The 20,937-nt window shown below is 32.9% G+C and overlaps 1 protein-coding gene across 9 annotated transcripts in view; it reads right to left on the bottom strand.

The window, feature by feature from the left end:
- GLS (glutaminase) overlaps positions 1-20,937 on the bottom strand; it is an 87,222-nt gene that overhangs the window by 27,834 nt on the left and 38,451 nt on the right. For 3 of the 9 annotated variants that reach the window (XR_012421317.1, XR_012421315.1, XM_065525789.1), the window contains 8 exons: positions 18,114-18,147; positions 17,306-17,338; positions 17,162-17,220; positions 14,048-14,114; positions 13,436-13,486; positions 10,577-10,753; positions 7,247-7,378; positions 6,187-6,279 (listed from right to left, as the gene is read on the bottom strand). Coding sequence is in view for 6 of the 9 variants with exons in the window: in XM_065525789.1 (XP_065381861.1) it covers positions 6,187-6,279; positions 7,247-7,378; positions 10,577-10,753; positions 13,436-13,486; positions 14,048-14,114; positions 17,162-17,217 (576 nt within the window). In the remaining 3 variants the exon portion in view is untranslated. Of the gene's footprint in view, positions 1-2,532; positions 5,157-6,186; positions 6,280-7,246; positions 7,379-10,576; positions 10,754-13,435; positions 13,487-14,047; positions 14,115-17,161; positions 17,221-17,305; positions 17,339-18,113; positions 18,148-18,688; positions 18,739-20,937 lie in introns of those variants that run through there. The other 6 variants (XM_005573771.4, XM_045368335.2, XM_074009597.1 and 3 more) reach the window with 5 other exon arrangements.

Here is a 20,937-nt window from a genome sequence, read left to right as displayed (position 1 = left end):
AGCAATGCAATCCAAGTGCTAATTAGTATCCTATTCATTTTGGTGAAGGGTTAATGGTTCAGGAAGCCAATATAAAAGTTTTTTATGAAAACAGGTTTTCTATACATGGCATATTTTAAAAATCTCCATTAGCTACAACTTACAAAAATTACTAAAGTAGATCTACAATCTATAAAATAGAAACGGTAAACAAAGTCAACTTAAATTCTCTTCCTCTCCTATGTTCACAAAATAGAAACAGAAAACATTTTAAGACCATAGTAACAGAATCACTTTGTTAAATAAGCATTTACAATCAGTCTACTTAACATACTATTTTAAAAATAAGTACCTTTTCTATTACTATTTAAAAAGTTAAGAATTCTAAGAAACATCACGTTTTGCCCGCTGTTTCATGTTGGATAAATATTGCCTCAGATCCTCTTAGAGTAGTTTTCTAAATTTCTCAAAGTCATGTGCATTTTATGGTATTCAGATTAATAAACTACTGACTGGAGGTTGGGGTATAAAATAAAAGAACTTCCCCCAACCCAATTAAATTCCTTCCATTTCTAAGCAATGTAAGAAACAAAGGTTTTTAACTTTGTTACAATTTGAAATAAAAGAAAAATAGTTGAACTTGGATATACTTGAGTTTATGTTTACGTATAATTGTACCCTTGAACTACATGACAGAGAAAAGACAGAGTAAGGTAAAGTCCATTCTCAATAAATCTAAGTGAAAATCTGAGCATAAGGCCATGATGCATGGTAACAAATTTCCATTTATGCTACATCTCCAACATCTGGTTTTGGTTTTATTACACAATGCAAATATAACATTTAATCCAAAATGGTAGAGAAGGAATTGAGAAGAAATCACACATTAAGTATACCGATCATATACCTTTAAAAAATGCTTTCTAGCATTTTCAAGGCCATCTAGGAGAAAAAACCAAAATTTTTACAAATGAATAGTAAGACAGATTCTTAAAACTAAAAATTGTACCACAGTGAACTAAATAAAACTATTCCATAAACTGCTCAACATGAGAGGTGCACTACTTCTTTTAAGTCAAAAACAATTTTAAAAATACAATCCTTCCTTATAATAGATTTTGGAAAGTGCTTTAAAGTCAGATTCCACATGAAATCTAATATTCTTGGTTTCACTTTTCCAGAGTTCCCCCAATATTGTTACTACTCTCTTACCCTGGCAGTACTGGTAGTGAATGGGAGTGGTAACAGAAACCACAAATCTTTAAAGTCAAATTGAAGAAGTCAAATGGTAAAGTATGTTATACTTTACCAATTCTAGGGCAGCAAAAATTTTAGGGGTTCTTTTGTGTCAAAGCTTGGAACAGGAGTAGATCAATGAATAATTTATACATAATATACAATGTGAAAAGAACTGCTCGTCATTTTCAGAATATGAATGGGTAGATTAAGGTATATAGATAAGGAAATGATATATATGTATGCACAAACATACATATGCACAAACATATGCAACCCATACATTATATATAAATTATCAGGATATAGGCTGACATAACAGTGTGTATTTCAGCAGTTCTTTCCACATAAATATATGCCTATTAAATATACACTGTCAAATCAAGATCACCAGGCATTTTAAGTCTCCTCTCTCTTTGCTTCAAATGAATTTTTTAAAAAAGTCTTTAAAAGCAAGTAATCATAAACTGTTACATATATTGAATATATTATTATACTGGAATTCCTTATTAACTAATTCTAAAAGAACTTCCTTTAAAAATCCCACAGATTAATACAAATTCATGTAAACAACAATATTTCCCCTTTCAAATGGTTTTAAAACTTCTATAATATATTCAGGAAACCTCCAGAATATGAATGGCAGATTTAAATAAACATAAAAATATAAAGTACTATATTTGACCTACAATACATGGAGCCTCTATAATTTCTACTACAATTTGGATCATGCTGTACAAACATACAAAATTCCTTCTGAAAATGTAATCCCCTCAGAAACCAGTTAAGGTGAATTTCTAGATCATTGTCATTCTGTTTAATATAAATTCTACTGAGATTAACAGTTTTATTCTAAAGCAATATAATGATACTCTTCATTTGGTTTAGCAATGTTTTTCCTATTATTAGGCAACAACAGATAAAATGAGAGTTACATAGTGAATAACAACAATATTCCTCCTTGGAAAGCAAAAATAACCTACAAATAGGGTTGCATTTTTTTTAAGTTACCAAATGGAAAAACAACCAAAAAAATTGAGAGAAAAGTTTTTATTCAAATACTTCTAGTACAACCAATAGGAAAAGTCCTCCTCCCAAAAAAACCACTAATGCTATATTGCATTTTTAAAAATAAAGCCCTTTTGAGTACTTCTAGTTTACTTTGAGGCAGCTTCAGAATAGCAAACACTTTAACAGTATTTTCATAAAGAATAATTTTTTCTAAGTTAAAATCCCAACTGTATTTGTACCTAAAATGTTGAAGTTGCTTTGATTAAAAAAAAAACAAAAACAAAAACAAAAACAAAAACAATAAAATCAGCTTAAAATAAATTTATTGTACAATACAAAATGTAGGCATACTGGAAAATAAAGGTACATTATTAAATATACAAAGCAAATGAAAGAAAGCTAAACAACACAAATGTTTCATCCAAACACTAAGATAAAATGCACAACATTTATGCTAAAAACAAAGTACTTCAAGAACAATATGCATTTCAAATGAAATGTTAATGATGCCAAAAAATAAAAAGAAAGAAAAAAGAAAAATCAAATATGCTACATTGTAAATGCTTGAATATCAAGAATCAATAATGGCATAAAACAAACCCAATAATACTGGGTACTTTCAAGAACTTTGTTTAAAAAGGTGTTAAGAATACTGAAAGAATCAAAATATGTCCTTAAAACTGGCAAAGTTTTTTCTTTTTTAAGTTTGAGAGCCTATTCACAGTATCTTATCTCTTCTTCCATTTACACTTTTCTATAAAAATTTCTGGATGCTCCTTCTTAACATTTTCTAAACACAGTAGCTTAGATAACAGTACTTCATTTTTAAGTATGCATTTAAGCATTACCAACACCAAAATAGTAAGTGCCACAAATTAACAAGCTAATTTTGAAATCTATACAGCTATGTATGCAATATGAAAACTAAATCTTCATTTTATAAAGTGAAACCAATTTCTAAATGAAATGGTAAAATGTAACAATTTAGATCATAGGGGAAACCACAATGCCTTTTTTCCAATTAAGGCATTTGGTTGCCCAAACTACAAATGGCCCCGGTGCAACTAACACAAATATGCAGTGAGGCCTTGAGAAGCATCCAGTTAGGATATGCATCTGAACATTCAAAGAACATTCAAGTAAGCATAAAATCCTGGGCAAAATCCTCTACAACTTAAAATATAATTATTTAAATATATAAATTTAATACTTAAGTTACCCAAAAGGCATTTGGCCAGCACCTCTGGTAGGGAATTTCTTTTCTTAATATCACAGTTTCCAAACTCAAGACATTATGATCAAGATTTTCTATCTTTATTTGCACTAGTATCTAAAATACTCAGTGACATCTTTTTTGTTACACTATGTTTACTTTTACAGACTTTGCATTACCACATACACCATCATGCTAAGAAGTCACCAAGTTTTTCTTCTAATCCCCCACTAAAATAAACAGGTTTCAACAAACTTGAAACTGTAGGGGAACTACGGGGAAAACCAGAGGGGTATATGGAAGAAGGAAGAAGTGTGAATAGGTCCTATAGGATTTTACAATCACTTTGCCAAGACAACTTTAAATACTATGAATAATTACTTGAAATCAGGTTGTGTAGAATCTATAGTTCTCTTAAAAACAAGTTTTGATTCTCAATATTGCATTTTTATTATCAAACAAAAGGATTTAGATCTAACATATTTTAGTAGCATACTTACTACCTGCAGACTAAATTCATTTCTCAAGTACTCTAAAAGAGTTCAAATAGAACAAACTTTATGAGATGCTATAACTTATAACAAAAGAAATATTAGCATTTATAAAATTATTAGGATAATAAAATTTTAAAAGCTAAAAACCAAAATTTGCCATTCATATTTAAATATAACATAGAAAAAGTTATGTGGATAATATGAAAATAAAATTGTTTAGGTGAACAATTCACTTGAAGACACTCACTGTTTCTCCTTCTGAGTAACTAACCATTATAGCTTTTTATCAATGAAATGTCATTATCTCACATCTGAAATTCTTTGGCTGGAATGTTTTAGTAACATAAGACACTCCTGTATATAACAATTCTGACAGAACAGAGGAGTTGCAAAATAAAAAAGGTATATTTTAAAACATTTGATAAAATTTTAAATAAATTTTTTTAAATGTAAAGCCAATCTATCACTAAAAATGGCATAAATGTAAATGCAAGCTAATTTTATCCACTGCTATTTTAAATACAATAATTTGGGGTTCATTATTTTGCCTTTTTAGTTTTGTATGTAGCATAGAAGTACTTTCTATTGCCACTACAGACATCAAGTTAGTTTTAAAAATGGAAAGGAAAAAACAAAATGCAACAAAAGTTATGAGTTTAATTTGTGAATTTTAGAACTAAGAATTACAATTTTCTGTTACTGTTGTAAAATGGGATTATCTGACCACATAGTTAACATCTTAATTACATCAAGAAAAATTTAAATTTTTCCTTTTTGTATTTTTAAAAATAAAGCAAATTTATGTACTTGTAAATATTTTTTAAAGACCAACAAATGCACTTCTTAATCTACTGTCTTTATACAAAGATTAAAAGGAAAAAAAAAAGCTTTATGGCTCCAGCACCCAAGATTGAGAACAAAAAATACCTCAAATAAATATTTATAACTTGCAAAAAAAAAGCTAAAGGTGTTTGAAAGATTAAATGAAGAAACATTCTGAAACTAGAACCCATTTCTTTAGCTTTTCTCTCCCAGACTTTCCATTCTATATACTACAGTTGTAGAGATGTCCTCATTTGACTCAGGTGACACTTTTTTCCATACTGTCTCTTTTAAAGCAAGTTCTTGTTGGAGACTTTCATAGTCCAATGGTCCAAAGGAATGCTAGTTGTTCAAGCAACATACATAATTTATTAGTGCACTTGAGTGAAGAAAGGTCCAAGCTATAAAATGGTATTTTTCAATGAACATTATTAAAATGTTAACATTTTAAACCACCACCTCTGACATTTTGTTTCATGTTACTCAGGTCAACTCCCACAGAAGTTTCTATTCTGTTGGTTTTGCATAATTCTTACATAGTAACAGAAATTAATTTGATAAAAACTAACAAAAATTTAGTTTAGCACTACAGAAAATGTACTTAGTATGTATTAAAAATATTTTCTACTTACAAGTTCTTCATATTATCTTGAGGTCTAATTAGGTAATTTTACTACAAACATTTTCAATATGGTACGCAAAGAAACTGAATCAAAATTCTCAACACAAGCCCCTTGGTGCAGTGAAAAACTATATAAAATATAGACCAAAAAAGTTAAGTCCTGACTCTTAATACTACTTCTAAAAAAGGAATATATGTGTACAAGAGTATGAAGCCAAATACATTGATAAAAACACAAATAGGACCGTAAGATTATTAGGAATACTGCATTAAACACAGTGGAAAAAAATATTTCATCTACAGTGACTTAACAAAACTTTTGAGGCTTCATATGGTCTCTCACTAATACGATAATCCTTTTCATTTACATATTCATCTACACAGTATGCAAGAAGTTAAAATAAACTTCAATTTAGGACTGACAAATATTAAAACAATGCTTTATAGCATGTAGCACGTTTCAATGTTTTTTTTTTTTTTTTTTTTTTTTTTTAACAGAATCAATTCTAAAAATCTTGCTTCAAATAGTGGAAAATGGAAGGGGAAAACCCTGACACTAGGCTAACCAGTTTCAATTTAAGTAACAAAACAGTAATATTTAAATATCTATATCTATTAACTATCTATTAAGCAATATTTAAATATCTAATACTGGTGATCCCGGATTAAAATGTCAACAATTTGTTTACACTCATTTATGAATAGCAAAGACCCGAGGCCACTAACAAAGATTTTATTTATACAGGCAAATATCACTTTTTCTCTTCTTAAAAATTTTATATAATTATCTAAATAAGAATTTTGCTTACCCTTTGATCACCACCTTCTCTTCGAGGATCAAGTTTTTTTGCAAAGTGTCTCAAATTATCATAGTTATGGAAATTACACAGAGAAACAAGATCCTGTAAACAGTTATACAGAGCAGGTATAAGAAATTGGCTATTCATTGGTTATGTATATCCATATTTTAACAAACTCTGCTTATATCGTCCAGCTTAGAAATCATCACTACATGCTAATAAAGTAGTATAATACATCAATAAGAGACCTAAAATCAGAGTAAGATATGGATACAAGTTTTAAGGGCACTGCTTACTAACATGATCCTAGGGCTCAGCCAATCAAATCATCTTTCACCTTCTACAAAATAGGGTTTATAACCAGCCCCATGAAAGAATTCTTCTATCAAATAAGTGTAAAGCAACATTAAAATATAAGTAAGTACTCTGGTTACAATCTACTATACTTTATATGCAATCCAATGTCATACTCTAGTTTTTGTAAAATATAAAAGACTGGAAAATAAAACAAGTTTGAGTATGGCACTCAATATGAACTCTGGAAAGTAATAAATGTAACTAAAACTAGAAGCTCAAACATTAGCAGGAAGTAGGTAACAACAAAATACAGAACTATCAAGAGCAGTAACACTTTAAAAACTGTTTAATCTTTTTTTAATTTTCAGTGCTTATTTCCTCAAAAAAATGTTTAAAGGTAGTCAATGGATAAAGATATTTAAAAATGCAGATTAAAGATAAACCAAAATAATTCTTAAGATATACTAGGTTTTAAATTACTTCTCCAAGTTTAATATCTTTTGTTGAGCTTTTGAAAATTGATACTAATTCTAACCATGAAAATTGAAATATTAGCATCTAACAAATATAATCTGTGGGAATAATTAAATGGGAGCTATCTGACAGAGGCAACTTGAAGCTCCTCTGGGAGTATTTCCACAGCTACCTAATAACTGGCACACTATAGGTGGAAGGTCAAGAGTTAATGAACTATGGAAAATAGGTTACAAAAAAGAATCAATGGATGACTCAACTTATATCATCATTATTCTCATTAAGAAAATATGCTTACGTGACAAAAGTGAATTCCCTTAACACTGTTGCCCATCTTATCCAGAGGAGGAGACCAGCACATCATACCCATAACATTGGGGACAACTAAAAGAATGCCCCCAGCAACTCCAGATTTTGCAGGAAGACCAACCTACAAATAATTCAGTAAAAGAGTATTCAGGTAAAAATTTTAAAATAAGAAATGTTATGTTCAACAATAGGGAAATTGGGGCTGGGCACTGTGGCTCACTCCTGTAATCTCAGCACTTTGGGAGGCCAAGGCAAGCAGATCACTTGAGCCCAGGAGTTAGAGGCTAGACTGGATAACACAGGAAGATCTCATCTCTACAAAAAATAGCAAGACATGGAGGTGCACACCAGTAGTCACAGGTACTCTGGAGGATGAGGTGGGAGGATCACATGACCTCAGGAGGTCAAGGCTACAGTGAGCCATGATCGCACCACTGCACTCCAGCCTGGGTGACAGAGCAAGATCCAGTTTCAAAAAAAAAAAAAAAAAAAACAAATTGGGAAATAGGTTTAAAAATTAAAAATTATCTCCTGACCTCGTGATCCTCCTGCCTCAGCCTCCCAAAATGTGCACCTGTAGTCTCAGCTACTCGGGAGGCTGAGGCAGGAGAATGGTGTGAACCTGAGAGGCAGAGCCTGCAGTGAGCTGAGATGGCACCACTGCACTCCAGCCTGGGCAAGAGAGCAAGACTCCCTCTCAAAAAAAATAATAATAATAAAAATAAAATAAAATAAAATATTATACATATACATACATATCATCGAATTTCAACATTAAAAATATTGTAGAAAAATTTTTATCAACATGTTTATAAATAAAGTTATAAGACTGGGTGCGGTGGCTCATGCCTGCAATCCCAGCACTTTGGGAGGCTAAGGTGGGCAGATCACCTAAGGTCAGGGGTTCGAGACCACCCTGGCCAACATGGAGAAACCCCGTCTCCACAAAAAATACAAAAATTAGCCATGTGTGGTGGCAGGCACCTGTAATCCCAGCTACTCGGGAGGCTGAGGCAGGAGAATTGCTTGAACCTGGGAGGCAGAGGTTGCAGTGAGCCAAGATCGCCCCACTGCACTCCAGTCTGGGTGACGGGGCAAGACTCCATCTCAAAAAAAAAAAAAAAAAAGTCACAAAACAGTTTGGGATAGATATGAATATAGAAAAATTGTTTAAAGATACACTCTAAGGAATTACAGCAGTTACATCTAAATTGTGAGGCTATGGATGCTTTTATTCTTTCTGACTGTATTTTCTAATTGTTCTAAATAAATGTATTGTTTTTAAATATAACAAATTATTTTTTAAATATTTTACAATTAGAAAACAATAAAAAGTTATATATTCTTAAAAGATTTTCTAAAATGGTAATTTAAAATTACTCCTCAAAAAATTTAAGTTATATTAGCAAAACTTGACAAATGATAAAAACAAAACTTAATGTCATTAGGGCAGTGTTCATTAACTGCTTACTAACATTCAGTTAGTAAGTACCTCTGGATAGAAATATACCAATAAGACCGGGTGCAGTGGCTCGTGCCTGTAATCCTAGCACTTTGGGAGGCCGAGGCAGGCAGATCATGATATCAAGAGATAGACACCATCTTAGCCAATATGGTGAAACCCTGTCTCTACTAAAAAAATACAAAAAATAGCTGGGTGTGGTGATGGGCGCCTGTAATCCCAACTACTCGGGAGGCTGAGACAGGAGAATCACTTGAACCCAGGACACAGAGGTTGCAGTGAGCCAAGATTACGCCACTGCACTCCAGCCTGGGTGACGGAGTGAGACTCCGTCTCAAAATAAGTAAATAAATAAATAAATAAACAAAAATAAAAGAAGTATACCAATAAAGTACTCTTACACAAAACTAAACAAAACAAGCAGACAAAAAAAAAAAAAAAAAAAAACACCTGAATTGGATCTACAAATTTATAGGAAATACAAGGGACAATGGAACAGAGGTAATCAGCAACGTACAGACAGTGGAAAACTGTATAGACTGAATGACCCAGTTTTTTCGACCAAACAAGAAAAAAAGAGAGACCGGTCAAAAGACCAATAGATTAAAAAAAAAAAGGGGGGGGGACACACAACCCAATCACAATGTATGCGCCTCATTTGTATCCCAAGTCAAACAAACCATAAAATAATATAATAGGCCGGTGCAGTGACTCACGCCTGTAATCCCAGCAATTTGGGAGGCTGAAGCGGGTGGATTACTTGAGGTCAGGAGTTCGAGAACAGACTGGCCAACATGGCAAAACCCCATCTCTACTAAAAATACAAAAATTAGCTTGGTGTGGTGGCGGGCGCCTGTAATCCCAGCTACTCAGGAGGTTGAGGCAGAAGAATCGCTGGAAGTCAGGAGGCAGAGGTTGCAGTGAGCTGGGATCATGCCACTGCACTCCAGCCTGGGCAACAAAGTCAGACTCTGTCTCAAAAAAAAAAAAAAAAAAAAGAAATAATAATTTACAAGATAATCCAGGAAATCTGAACACTGACTAAATATTTTGATGATATTCAATTTAATATTGATATTAATAATGATATTAAAGTTTTGATACGTAATATTTAATTTTTATATGTAAAAATTATATTATTGTTATGTTTTGTTAAGGGTCCTTATTTAGAATTATATGCTGAAATATGACAAGGACGGGGAAACAGATGCACACACAGATGAAACAAGATTGGTCATGTATTCATAATTATTGAAGCTGAGTGATGGATAACATTAAATGCATCTCTCTCTCTCTCTCTGTTTTACATGTTTGAAAATTTCCAAAACAAAAAAAGCTTTTAGAATGGCATTATGACTTGACATGAGCAGAATGAAATAAGAAAAGTCAATACACTTTAGAAGTGGCAAATGCACAACAGAGCTTAAAGCAGTACATTTTTGTTAAGTTTTAACTTTAATATACTTTGAGTCATTAAAACATCTATGGCTGTAATCAAAGATGTGAAACCTCACATCTTTGCAAACTTCCTGAACTTAAAGAATTCTTAAGATACATAATCATCATAATGCTAAACATTAACAACTGAAAGTAAAGAAAGACTGTGCTAACCTTGTACACTGGATTGCCTTAAAAGCAGAAGGAATGAGGTTCTACAAATCAAACTTCCAAGTTCTTAAGAACCTCTGGTAGACCTTAGCTCTATTCCTTACTAATCTTATAACAAATTAACCTTAAAAACAAGCCTCTCAAAAATTAATATACAGCTTTAGAAGCAAAGTTCAAACTGCATTTTTTCAAAGAACCAGTTCAGACTAGTTTCTTGCCAGAGAAAATTAAGATTAAACAATTACTTACATGAAAAGCAAACTGCCCTGAGAAGTCATACATGCCACAGGAATGCATCAAACTCAAAGTATTTCGAACTGCTTCAGGGCTCAGTACTCTTTCACCAGTAATTGGGCAGAAACCACCATTAGCCAGTGTCGCAGCCATCACACTGGCTGATTCACAAGTCACTTCAATGGAGCACAGCTAACACAAAGAAAAAGCAGAATTCTCATATTACTTTTAATATTACTGTTCACTTCTAAGATAATCTATTTGATTTGGTATTTCATACAGATCTGAAATATTTATTCCAAAGTGATTAATATAAACTTGAGGACATTCTAAAGATTTTAATTGACCAAAGTCCTACCCCCTTTTAAGGTTTACCCTGATTTGGCCAAAGATACTCAGTCTTTTAATGGCAGAACTAGACTAGGAAGTGCCAGCCTCTAAACACTAAGATTTGTTATTATTCCATGTGATATTCAAATCTGCTTAAATATTAATACTTTCTGTGGAATACACAAGCATAATTACTTTTAATTCAACAGGAAAAAAAATGAGCCATGAAATATTTTTAAGGTAAAGCACCATACATAAGGATTATGATAGTGTCTACATGAGAAATCATCATTTTAGAAAAAAATGCTAAAGTGCCTGACATTTCACCCATAACAAAGCTCAGTATCCCCATTTATATGGTAACAGGCAAAGGACAAAGGGGAAGAAAAATATAAAGCAGATCTGTCTCAGATGCTCTGTAAGCCTAAACCAAAATGTTATCCTTTAGACCACTTATTAATATTTATTTGATATTTACTATGGGTGCTAAATATACCCTCTAGGATGAAATTTTTGCATTTAAATACAATCAAAATAATGAAAATAGTTCACCATACCAAACCCAAATTTACCCATAAAATGAAAATAAATGTTTCCACATTTTATTTTTAGCTAATAGTAAGCAAAATTGGGATGAGATGGGGTCAAAAAAGAAAGTAGATAGGAGAAGAATGGGTTCTCAACTTGTAGATTTTCCTCAGCCATACTCCAAGATCTACAAGAGGCACAAAGAGGTCTGGAAACAGCAAGGAGGAAAACTAAGTATACTGAATTAAAACATTGTGTGTTTAACTTTGACTAGATTGCCTATTTATATCAAAAATCTCTTCCCTATTTCTCAAAAACGACAGAATCGACTTATAATACTGCCCCAGAGAGCAAAGACTTGTGATAAGGTCGACTTAATCATACAAGGCTTTCTCAATTCCAATGATCATTTCCTAATGTATACTTAACATTAATTGGAATTTTGTTTGTCATAAGGCAGCACATTACTAATTTGCCCAATGCTAACTTGGGTACTCTTCTGCAAATCTCAATGGTCGTTCAATTTGATGCACCCCTTCTCCAAAAAAGTCAGTATCACTTCTATGGCCATTTCTTGATTTTTGCCATGAAGTACAGAAATGTCACATTATGGTAGATTCTGTAACAGCCAAATTTAAATATGTATTCCAAAGGAAAAGAAGCTTATGGAAAAAATTCATACAGACTAGGAAAAAATAAAGGCTAGGTCCAAAGGAATTTCACATATCATCTCATGTTATCTTCCACATAATATGGCAAGACAGGTCAGGCATATGCTACAGATAAGGAAACTAGGGATCAGTAACTAAAATTAAGTCACATGGCTAGTAAGTCGCTGGGCTAGACCTTAAATTTTGTATTGATGGTCTGGATTCCCAGTTTACGGTTTTTCACATTGGGCAGATGAAAAGCTGCAACCTGGACATCTATCAAAATCGAACTCATTATCAACCTCACTTATATACTCTCTAAGATTACTGAAAGGTTAAAATTAAGGAACTTTTAAAACTAAAGACAGGCAAATGTAAGGTGAACTGGAAATTAACAATAATGCGGCCTCCTATGTGGCTTCACATTACAGTCTCATCAGTGGCACCAGCTGTGTTAAATCTGTAAGAATAAATTGAACTGAAAATGTGGGTGAGAGAAGAGATCTCCAGGAAGGCTATTCTAAACTGAGTTCTATACCACAGCCCACTGTGTAACATGGTCCCTCTTGCCCAGTCCCGGCCCCTCAATATTGAGAGCTACTCTAACTTAGAAGAAAGCCTGACATATGACCTGCAGAAATGAACTAGTACCAGTTAAGGCAGGATAGAGCAGTAACAAAGAAATTATAAGATACCAAGTCAGCTGAGACACTGACACTTTTAAATGCTTAATAAGAGCCCTCTGATTATTTGGAAAAAAAAAAAAAAAAAAAAAAAACTTTTCCCAAACAACATGTAAAGGCTACAAAAAATTTAGAGCTCAGTTTATAATTAGGAGTGCCAATTTCCGGGAGTGTACATTATTTTTGACAATTTTTCAATATTTTTACAGAAAAAATTGTCCCTATTACATTTTGAGGCATGATATTTTAGGCAACATGGACATAAGACTGCCTTTTATGAAGACATTTTTGAAAGTCAATGAAAAATGTATTTTCTCATGGCCTAGAACCAAGATTTCTGAGACACCTATATTTTGCATAATGTGACACATCCATTTATTTATCATGAGGCTGGAATGCAGTGGCGCAATCTCGGCTCACTGCAACCTCGGCCTTCCAGGTTCAAGTGATTCTCCTGCCTCAGCCTCCTGAGTAGCTGGGACTACAGGCAGGCACCACCACACCCGACTAATTTTTGTATTTTTAGTAGAGATGGGGTTTCACCATGTTGGCCAGGATGGTCTCAATCTCTTGACCTCATGATCCGCCCACCTTGGCCTCCCAAAGTGCTGGGATTACAGGCGTGAGCCACCGTGCCCAGCCAACACATCTATTTATATATACAATTTATATAATTAAATTACCTGGAAGTAGAAGTCTAATATACCAACCATATCTGTGCCTTCTGGAAAACACTATAAAAATAGAAAGGCAATTAAAAATTCAGGCACACAGGAATGCACATAAGTAGAGAAATACATGAAAAATTTCAAATGTACACAAGTGTTTCATTTTAATTAATAAAATAGCATGTAACTTCTAAAAGAGTATAAACATGAAACAAAAAAGCAAAATTTTATCACATTATTTAAGTTTTTAGATACTAGTTTAACTGACAATGATAAAATGATTCTCGATGTATAAATCAAGTTACTAGACCAGCCACTTAAAAAAATCAAGATTAGTTAACACTAATCAGGTATTATTATGCTTTTGAAAAAATAGACTAAACCTCAAATAAAATTTGCATTAATAAATAAAATTAGTCAAATATTTAAATACTGCCAGATGCAAATCAATTTAATAATAACATTAACAATTTGATAATACTGACTCAAGAGCACTCTGCAAAAACTTCTGCACCTTAAATAGTAATAGGTAGTTGCTTAAAGGCTATTGTTGAATTCTTAGCATACATTTTCATGTATTTTATTAAATGAAAGAATAATTTGAAAGAGAAACAAAAATTTAAAAACCTTCTTTTCTTTTAAGTAATATCCTATTGCAAAATTTCGATCTCCACTTTCTCTTTCAGACTGAAACCTGGAAGAAGAAAAAAACAAAAAACATTTGCTCTATGTACTTTCTTTAAAAGTGTGATTGTTCATAATTTCATTTGTATAGCAATGTACAGCATGAAGAACACTGAACTAAGATTTAGGACTACAGAGTTCCAATCAATTCTGTCAACAGGCTATTTGTGTAGCTTTGGACAAGTCTTTTAAGTGGTAATTCTTTCAATCTTCATTTTCTTGGCTATAAAATGACTGAAATGAATCAGGCCCATTCAAGTCTTCATATTTTGTAAATAAAAAGGCTAATTTTAAAATTCTCAAATCTTCTACCATTAAAATACACTGAAAAACTGCAGAATCCTCTGGCTACCCAAAAGTACAATAAGAGTCCATTTTAGTTGACATAATCAGGGAACTTGATATAATCATGGAACTTTCACTGAGAGTGGGAAACACAAAATGGATCTTGCAGGATTCAATGGACTAACAGATTTCAGGGTACATCGAGACCATCGAGACCATCGAGGCCTAGGCACTGGCAAATTCCATGCAGCATGAACGGTTAGAAAAGTATTATGGATACGGCTCCACTGAAGAATGGCAAATATTCTGATGTAACCAGGAAACACACATGGAGAAGAGTGGGAAAACATCAAACAAACGAAGGAGACTGGGACAAAATTATCAAAATCAATAGATGTCGAATAATGTAATAGCTCCTTACTACCCACAAAATAAAAGCCTGAGGGCTTTCAAACAAGTTACCTAATCAGATCTACATTTTAGAAAGATAACTGACATCAATTTGAAAAAGGGGAAAAAGAAGCGATGACTGATCTATTAAAAGAATACTGTAATGAGAACTACAAAAGCCTGAATTTAGGCAGCTATGATAGGAATGGAAGGAGAGGTATGATCAAACATGCAAGTAGTTGGATAATCTTCCAACCTGATGAAGAAAAGGAGAGACTGAGTAAAGACTGATACAAAGCCTGAATTTCTAACATAGCCTGAGAGCATGATAATATTAACTGACATAGGGATCTATCTGTAGAGCAAAGAGCAGTTTGGAAAGAAAGAGAATGAGTTTTGATTTAGACAGATTTAATGTGCATTATATTTGAGAATTACCCTACAAGTCTAAAAGGGCTGCTGATATTAGAGGAACTGTGGGTAATGTTCTTTATATCACTGAGGTGGACAGCCCCTTCTAATTGTACATTTTAACATTTCAAACTCTTATCAATTTGCCATACTTTTAAAAAAAAATCAACATAGTTTAGATAAATGACTAACTAGTCAGCAATTATCAAAGTGACTGACACAGTTCTTCAACACTATCTCAAGTGCCTATTATCTGCCAGATAACATGCATACAGAAATGAACTGGAAGACACAACATTCCATCTAGGTCTTAAGGAGGGCAGAGTCTAATGGTGATTATGGGGCAGAGAGACATGTAATAAGTTTGATAAAATATGGTAATAGGAGAGCACAGAAAAGAGGCAAGCTGAGATTCATGGAATACTTCCTGGAAAAGACACTTAAGCTGATGAATTAATGTTGGGAAGGCATGCAACCTTAAAATGCTTACCCCTGAAATGCAAAGCAGGAAGTGCAAAATAAGAATAAAATAGTAGTATACATGCTAAAACATAATAATATTACAATAATGTTTAACAGAATAATGTTTCTAATGACAAGGAACCAATCAGACAAATACAAAATGGGAAACATCCACCATATGGCCTGCTGCCTGTTTAATTATAAAGTTTTTTAGAACACAGCCTCGTATTGTCTATGGCTGCTTTTCTACTAAACAGCAGAACTGAGAAGTTACGACACAGACCGTATGGTCCACAAACATAAATTATTTACTGTCTGGTCCTTCAAAGAAAAAGTCAGCAACCCCTGGTCTATAAAACAAGCAGCGTGCACTCTTTAAAAATAAAAGCCCATGGCTGGGCGCGGTGGCTCATGCCTGTAATCGTAGTACTTTGGGAGGCTGAGACGGACGGATCACAAGGTCAGGAGATTGAGACCATCCTGGTTCACATGGTGAAACCCCGTCTCTACTAAAAATATAAAAAAATTAGCTGGGCGTAGAGGCGGGCATCTGTAGTCCCAGCTACTCGGGAGGCCAAGGCAGAACATGTGAACCCAGGAGGCAGAGCTTGCAGTGAGCCGAGACCACGACACTGCACTCCAGCTTGAGCGACAGAGCAAGACTCTGTCTCAAAAAATAAATAAATAAATAAAAGCCCATATAAAAATATTTAAAAGCAAAGATCTAGAGCACAGAACTGTTCTAAGTAAACAGACAAAACAGACATCGTAATAAATACAATGTAAGAACCTTGATTTGTTCCTGAATCTAAAAAATAATAATAAAAGTTGTAAAAGACACTTGGGGAAGAGATGGGGACATTTACATATTGATTAATGTCATGATATTTTAAAATTAACATTAATATTCTTACATGTGTTAATGATATTGTGGTTATACATGAGAATGTCCTTATTCTTAGACTGTATGTGCTTTCTTATTCAAGGGTGAGGTATCATAATGTCTACAACTTAATCTGAAATGGTTTGGGGGAAAAAAATCTATGTACATACATATTTACATATTTGTATGCAGAGGTATACATACATATTTTTATCTATCTAAAGAGACAGAGGTTGAGAAAAAGCAAGTAAGACAAAATATTAGAAAATATAAGTAAAATATAAGTAAAAGATTTATTTTTTCAACTTTTCTATAGACTGACAAATTTTAAAATAAAAAATTGGGGTAAAAATCCAGATAGCCTGGAACAGAAATAGAAGACAGGTAAAACAGGTATTATAAGCAAAGATAAAACTGAATAAGCACCAGTAATTTGACATAAACTTGGGGTCTCTTCTGATTGTATGATTACCTATAAGAAATTTGTCAAAACTATTTAAAGTATTTTTAAGTGTTTCTGTCAGGTAATTTAGAAATCATTCATTTCCCTCTAATGAAAAGAGAGCAGATCAATTCTAAATACAGTGTGTGTTTTTATGTAACAAAACAGCATTTAAAACACTCACGTCGCATTACTGAATCCAACATATTCATTACCAGCCATCTTATTCAAAAACTGCATGACCTATAAACCAAAATTAGGAATTAGTAATCAAAAAACAAATATATAGAAAATGTGGCATGAAAAGTGAATTACATGTTGCACTTACATAGTCAAATTTTTCAGCATTATTTACTCCTTGCTGCAAAAAAATAAGAGACATAAATATGTTAATATAGGTACCACCACAGTTAAGTTTCAAGCTAATATCAAAATTTCAAACAGCTACCATTATAATATACTGCATTAGTATTTTTAAATCTAAGAAATAGTTCTAAAGTAATTTAACATTTATATAAACTCTTTTACATGTTATTTAATACCCATATGTTGTTGAGAATGCATGAGAATTACAAAGGGAATGCTTTATTTTAAGTATATCTTTACCCAACCCAAAGTTACAGAAATTTAACTACAAGTTACCATGAAATTCCCTTATCTTTTATGACAGTACATAATTTTGCTAAAATGTGTTATTTAATCTTATATTTTAAAAAACTTAAAATAAAGTTTCACCCTTCGAAAAGAATTAAGTATATATAAAATATTTCAATTAAGAAAAATCTATTTGTATTTTATTAAATCCTTTAATATTAGAGTTAGAAAAATGAGTTATGCTGCAAAACTAATCTTTTATAATTCCAGTATATGCAAACATTCTGGTTACATTTTACTACTGTAGAGAAAGCTCTATTCCTAATAGCTCTCACTTGTTATAATAATATTTGAACTAAAAAAAATTATATTTCACAGTCTAAAAAATTAGCTTCTATTGTATTTAGCATTATGCCAATTCAGAGTATGGAAGATGTATTGTTTCATCACTTTCATTTCTGACATGTTATCTATTGCAAATGTCAATAGGAAAAACCTATGTAACGTAGATCAGTTCAAGTAGCCAAATGGTTTCATTTTACCTCGGCGAAGTTTACAAAGCAGTAAGTTGTAGATCTGAAATCAAACGTATTAATTGGTGATATGCACCCAAAAGAAACAATACATCTCTAATTTCTAAAATAGGCTTAAAATAAAATAATTTGACAACTAAAGTTTTTAAAACACATTTTTTTTTTACTTTACCCTCAAAAAAATCCAAAACATTATACTTTAAAATATTATGGGAGGAAAACCTGTACCAGAGAATTATTTAATTGAATAAAGCCAGGTTCATTCTTTACAAGAGGATTAGAGTGTGGCTGACAATATGTGAAAACCTACAAATCAACTTATTTAAGAAAGACGTGCAATCACATTTATACAATCAGTAGCTAGAAGGACCACCATACTATTTCATCAAAATTAGGCATTAACAAAACTTCAACAAGATTAAGGATAATTCAGTTACAGCCATATTGTAATCACTAGCTGTGTATTTTCTCTAAAGTATCCTTTGACATAATTTTTTCTTTCCTTATATTATATACCAGAAATCAAAATGTAGAAATGTAACTCCAAAGCTGTTCAATGAAAAATAATTAAAAGAAGAAATTACCAACTTCATTGAACTGTTGCAGTTGTCAAAATATTCCATAGATCCTAATGCTGTAAAATATGTAACAACATTTAAACCACAAAAACCTTTGTAACCTTAGAAAAAGCACAAAAAAACAACTCTTTTGGAAACGGATGTCAGCATTTGCATTGCGATGTCATATGGATAATTACTGGTTAAACAATCAATGTAAAATAAACACGTTATGTTGAACTTTCATTCTGTGACCTAAACTGTACCCTACGAAACTCTTACAAGTTGTCTTCATTGGGCTGTCATGTTTAACATACAAAAATAAAAACCACTCAACTTTAGACTATGGTAACATAATTGGTCTATTTTGTGACTTACTAAATTAAAGCACAATTAGTTTTGCTCTTACGTTGTTTTTAAGAAACAACTGGTATTTACCAATGTCTAGCATTATACAGTATAACATTTTGGGTACTCAACATTCTCTAGACAGATTATGTAAATAGAGCAAAACAAAATACAGGCATACCTCATTTTATTGAGCTTCACTTCGTTGTGTTTCACAGATACGCATTTTTTAAGAAATTGAAGGTTTGTGATAACTCTGCATCAAGTAAATCTACTGGTACCATTTTTCCAACAGTATGTGCTCATTTTACGTCTCTGTGTCACATTTTGATAATTATTATTACATGTCTTATGGGTATCTGTGATCAGTCATTTTTGCTTACTATTACACTTGTTTTGGGGTGCCACAAGCCATGTCCATGTAAAATGGTAAACTTAACCTATAAATGTTATATATGTTCTGACTGCTTCACTGATTGTCCATTCCCATCTCTCTCTCTCTTCTTGGGACCACCTATTCCGAGACTCAACAATACTGAAAACAGGCCAATTAATAACCCCTACTATGGCCTCTAAACATTCAAGTGAAAGGAAGAGTTGTACAACTCTCACTTTTAAAAAGCCAGAATGATTATTAAGCTTAGTAAGAAAGGCATGTTGAAAGTCAAAACAGACCAAAAGTTGAGCCTCTTGCACCAAACAGTTAGCCAAGTTGTAAATGCAAAGTTTCCTTTGCATTTCTTGAAGTTCTTCAAGGAAATTAAAAATGCTACTTCAGTCAACACACGAATGATGGAAAGCAAAACAGCATAATCAGTAACATGGAGAAAGTTTGGGTGGCCTAGATTAAAAAAAAAAAAAATCAAACTAGCTACAATATCCCTTAGGCCAAGGCCTAATTCAGAACGAAGCTCTAACTCTCTTCAATTCTATAAAGGCTGAGAGAAGTGAGGAAGCTGCAGAAATGGGTTTGCAGCTAGCAGAGGTTGATTCATGAGGTTTAAGGAAAGAAGCCGTCTCCATAACATAAAAGAACAAGGTGAAACAACAGCAAGGGCTGATGCACAAGGTGCAGCAAGTTATCCAGAAGATCTACCTAACTTCAGTGATGAAGGTGACTACACTAACAACAGATTTTAAATGTAGATGAAACAGCCTTTCATTGAAAGATGACATCTACGACTTTCATAGCCAAAGAGGAGAAGTTAATGTCTGGTTTCAGAGGACAGCCTGACTTGTTACGGGCCAAGGCAGCTTGTAACCTTAAGTTGAAGCCAATGCTCATTCATCATTCCAAAAATCCTAGAGTCCTTAAGAATTAAGCTAAATCTACCCTGCCTGGGCTTATAACAAAGCCTGGATTGGACCACATCGGTTTACAACATTGTTTACTGAATATTTTAAGCCCACTGTTGAAACCTACGGCTCAAAAAAAGATTTTGTTTTTTAATAGAGATGGGAGTCTCACTATACCGAGCAGACTGGTCTTGAACTCCTTGGCTCAAGCAATCCTCTTACCTCAACCTCCCAAAGTGCTGAGATTACAGGGGTGAGCCGCCATGACCAGCCAGAAAAAAAAAAAAACGAAACATTTCTTTCAAAATATTACTGTTCACTAACAACACACCTGGTCACCCAAGAGTTCTGATAGAGATGTACAAGGAGCATAATGTTGTTTTCATGCCTGCTAACAAACATCCATTCTGCAGGATCAGGGAGTAATTTCAACTTTCAAGTCTTACTCCTTAAGAAACACTGTTCATAAGGCAATAGCTGCAATAACAGTGATTTGTCTGATAGATCTGGGCAAAGTAAATGGAAAATCTTCTGGAAAAGATTCACCATTCTAAATGTCATTAAGAACTTTCATGATCATAGGTGGTCGAAATATCAACATTAACAGGAGTTCAAATGAAGTTGATTCCAAT

The sequence above is a fragment of the Macaca fascicularis genome, chromosome 12, assembly GCF_037993035.2.
Source record: "Macaca fascicularis isolate 582-1 chromosome 12, T2T-MFA8v1.1".
NCBI classification, from domain to species: domain Eukaryota; kingdom Metazoa; phylum Chordata; class Mammalia; order Primates; family Cercopithecidae; genus Macaca; species Macaca fascicularis.
This window is presented reverse-complemented; position numbering and strand designations above follow the sequence as displayed.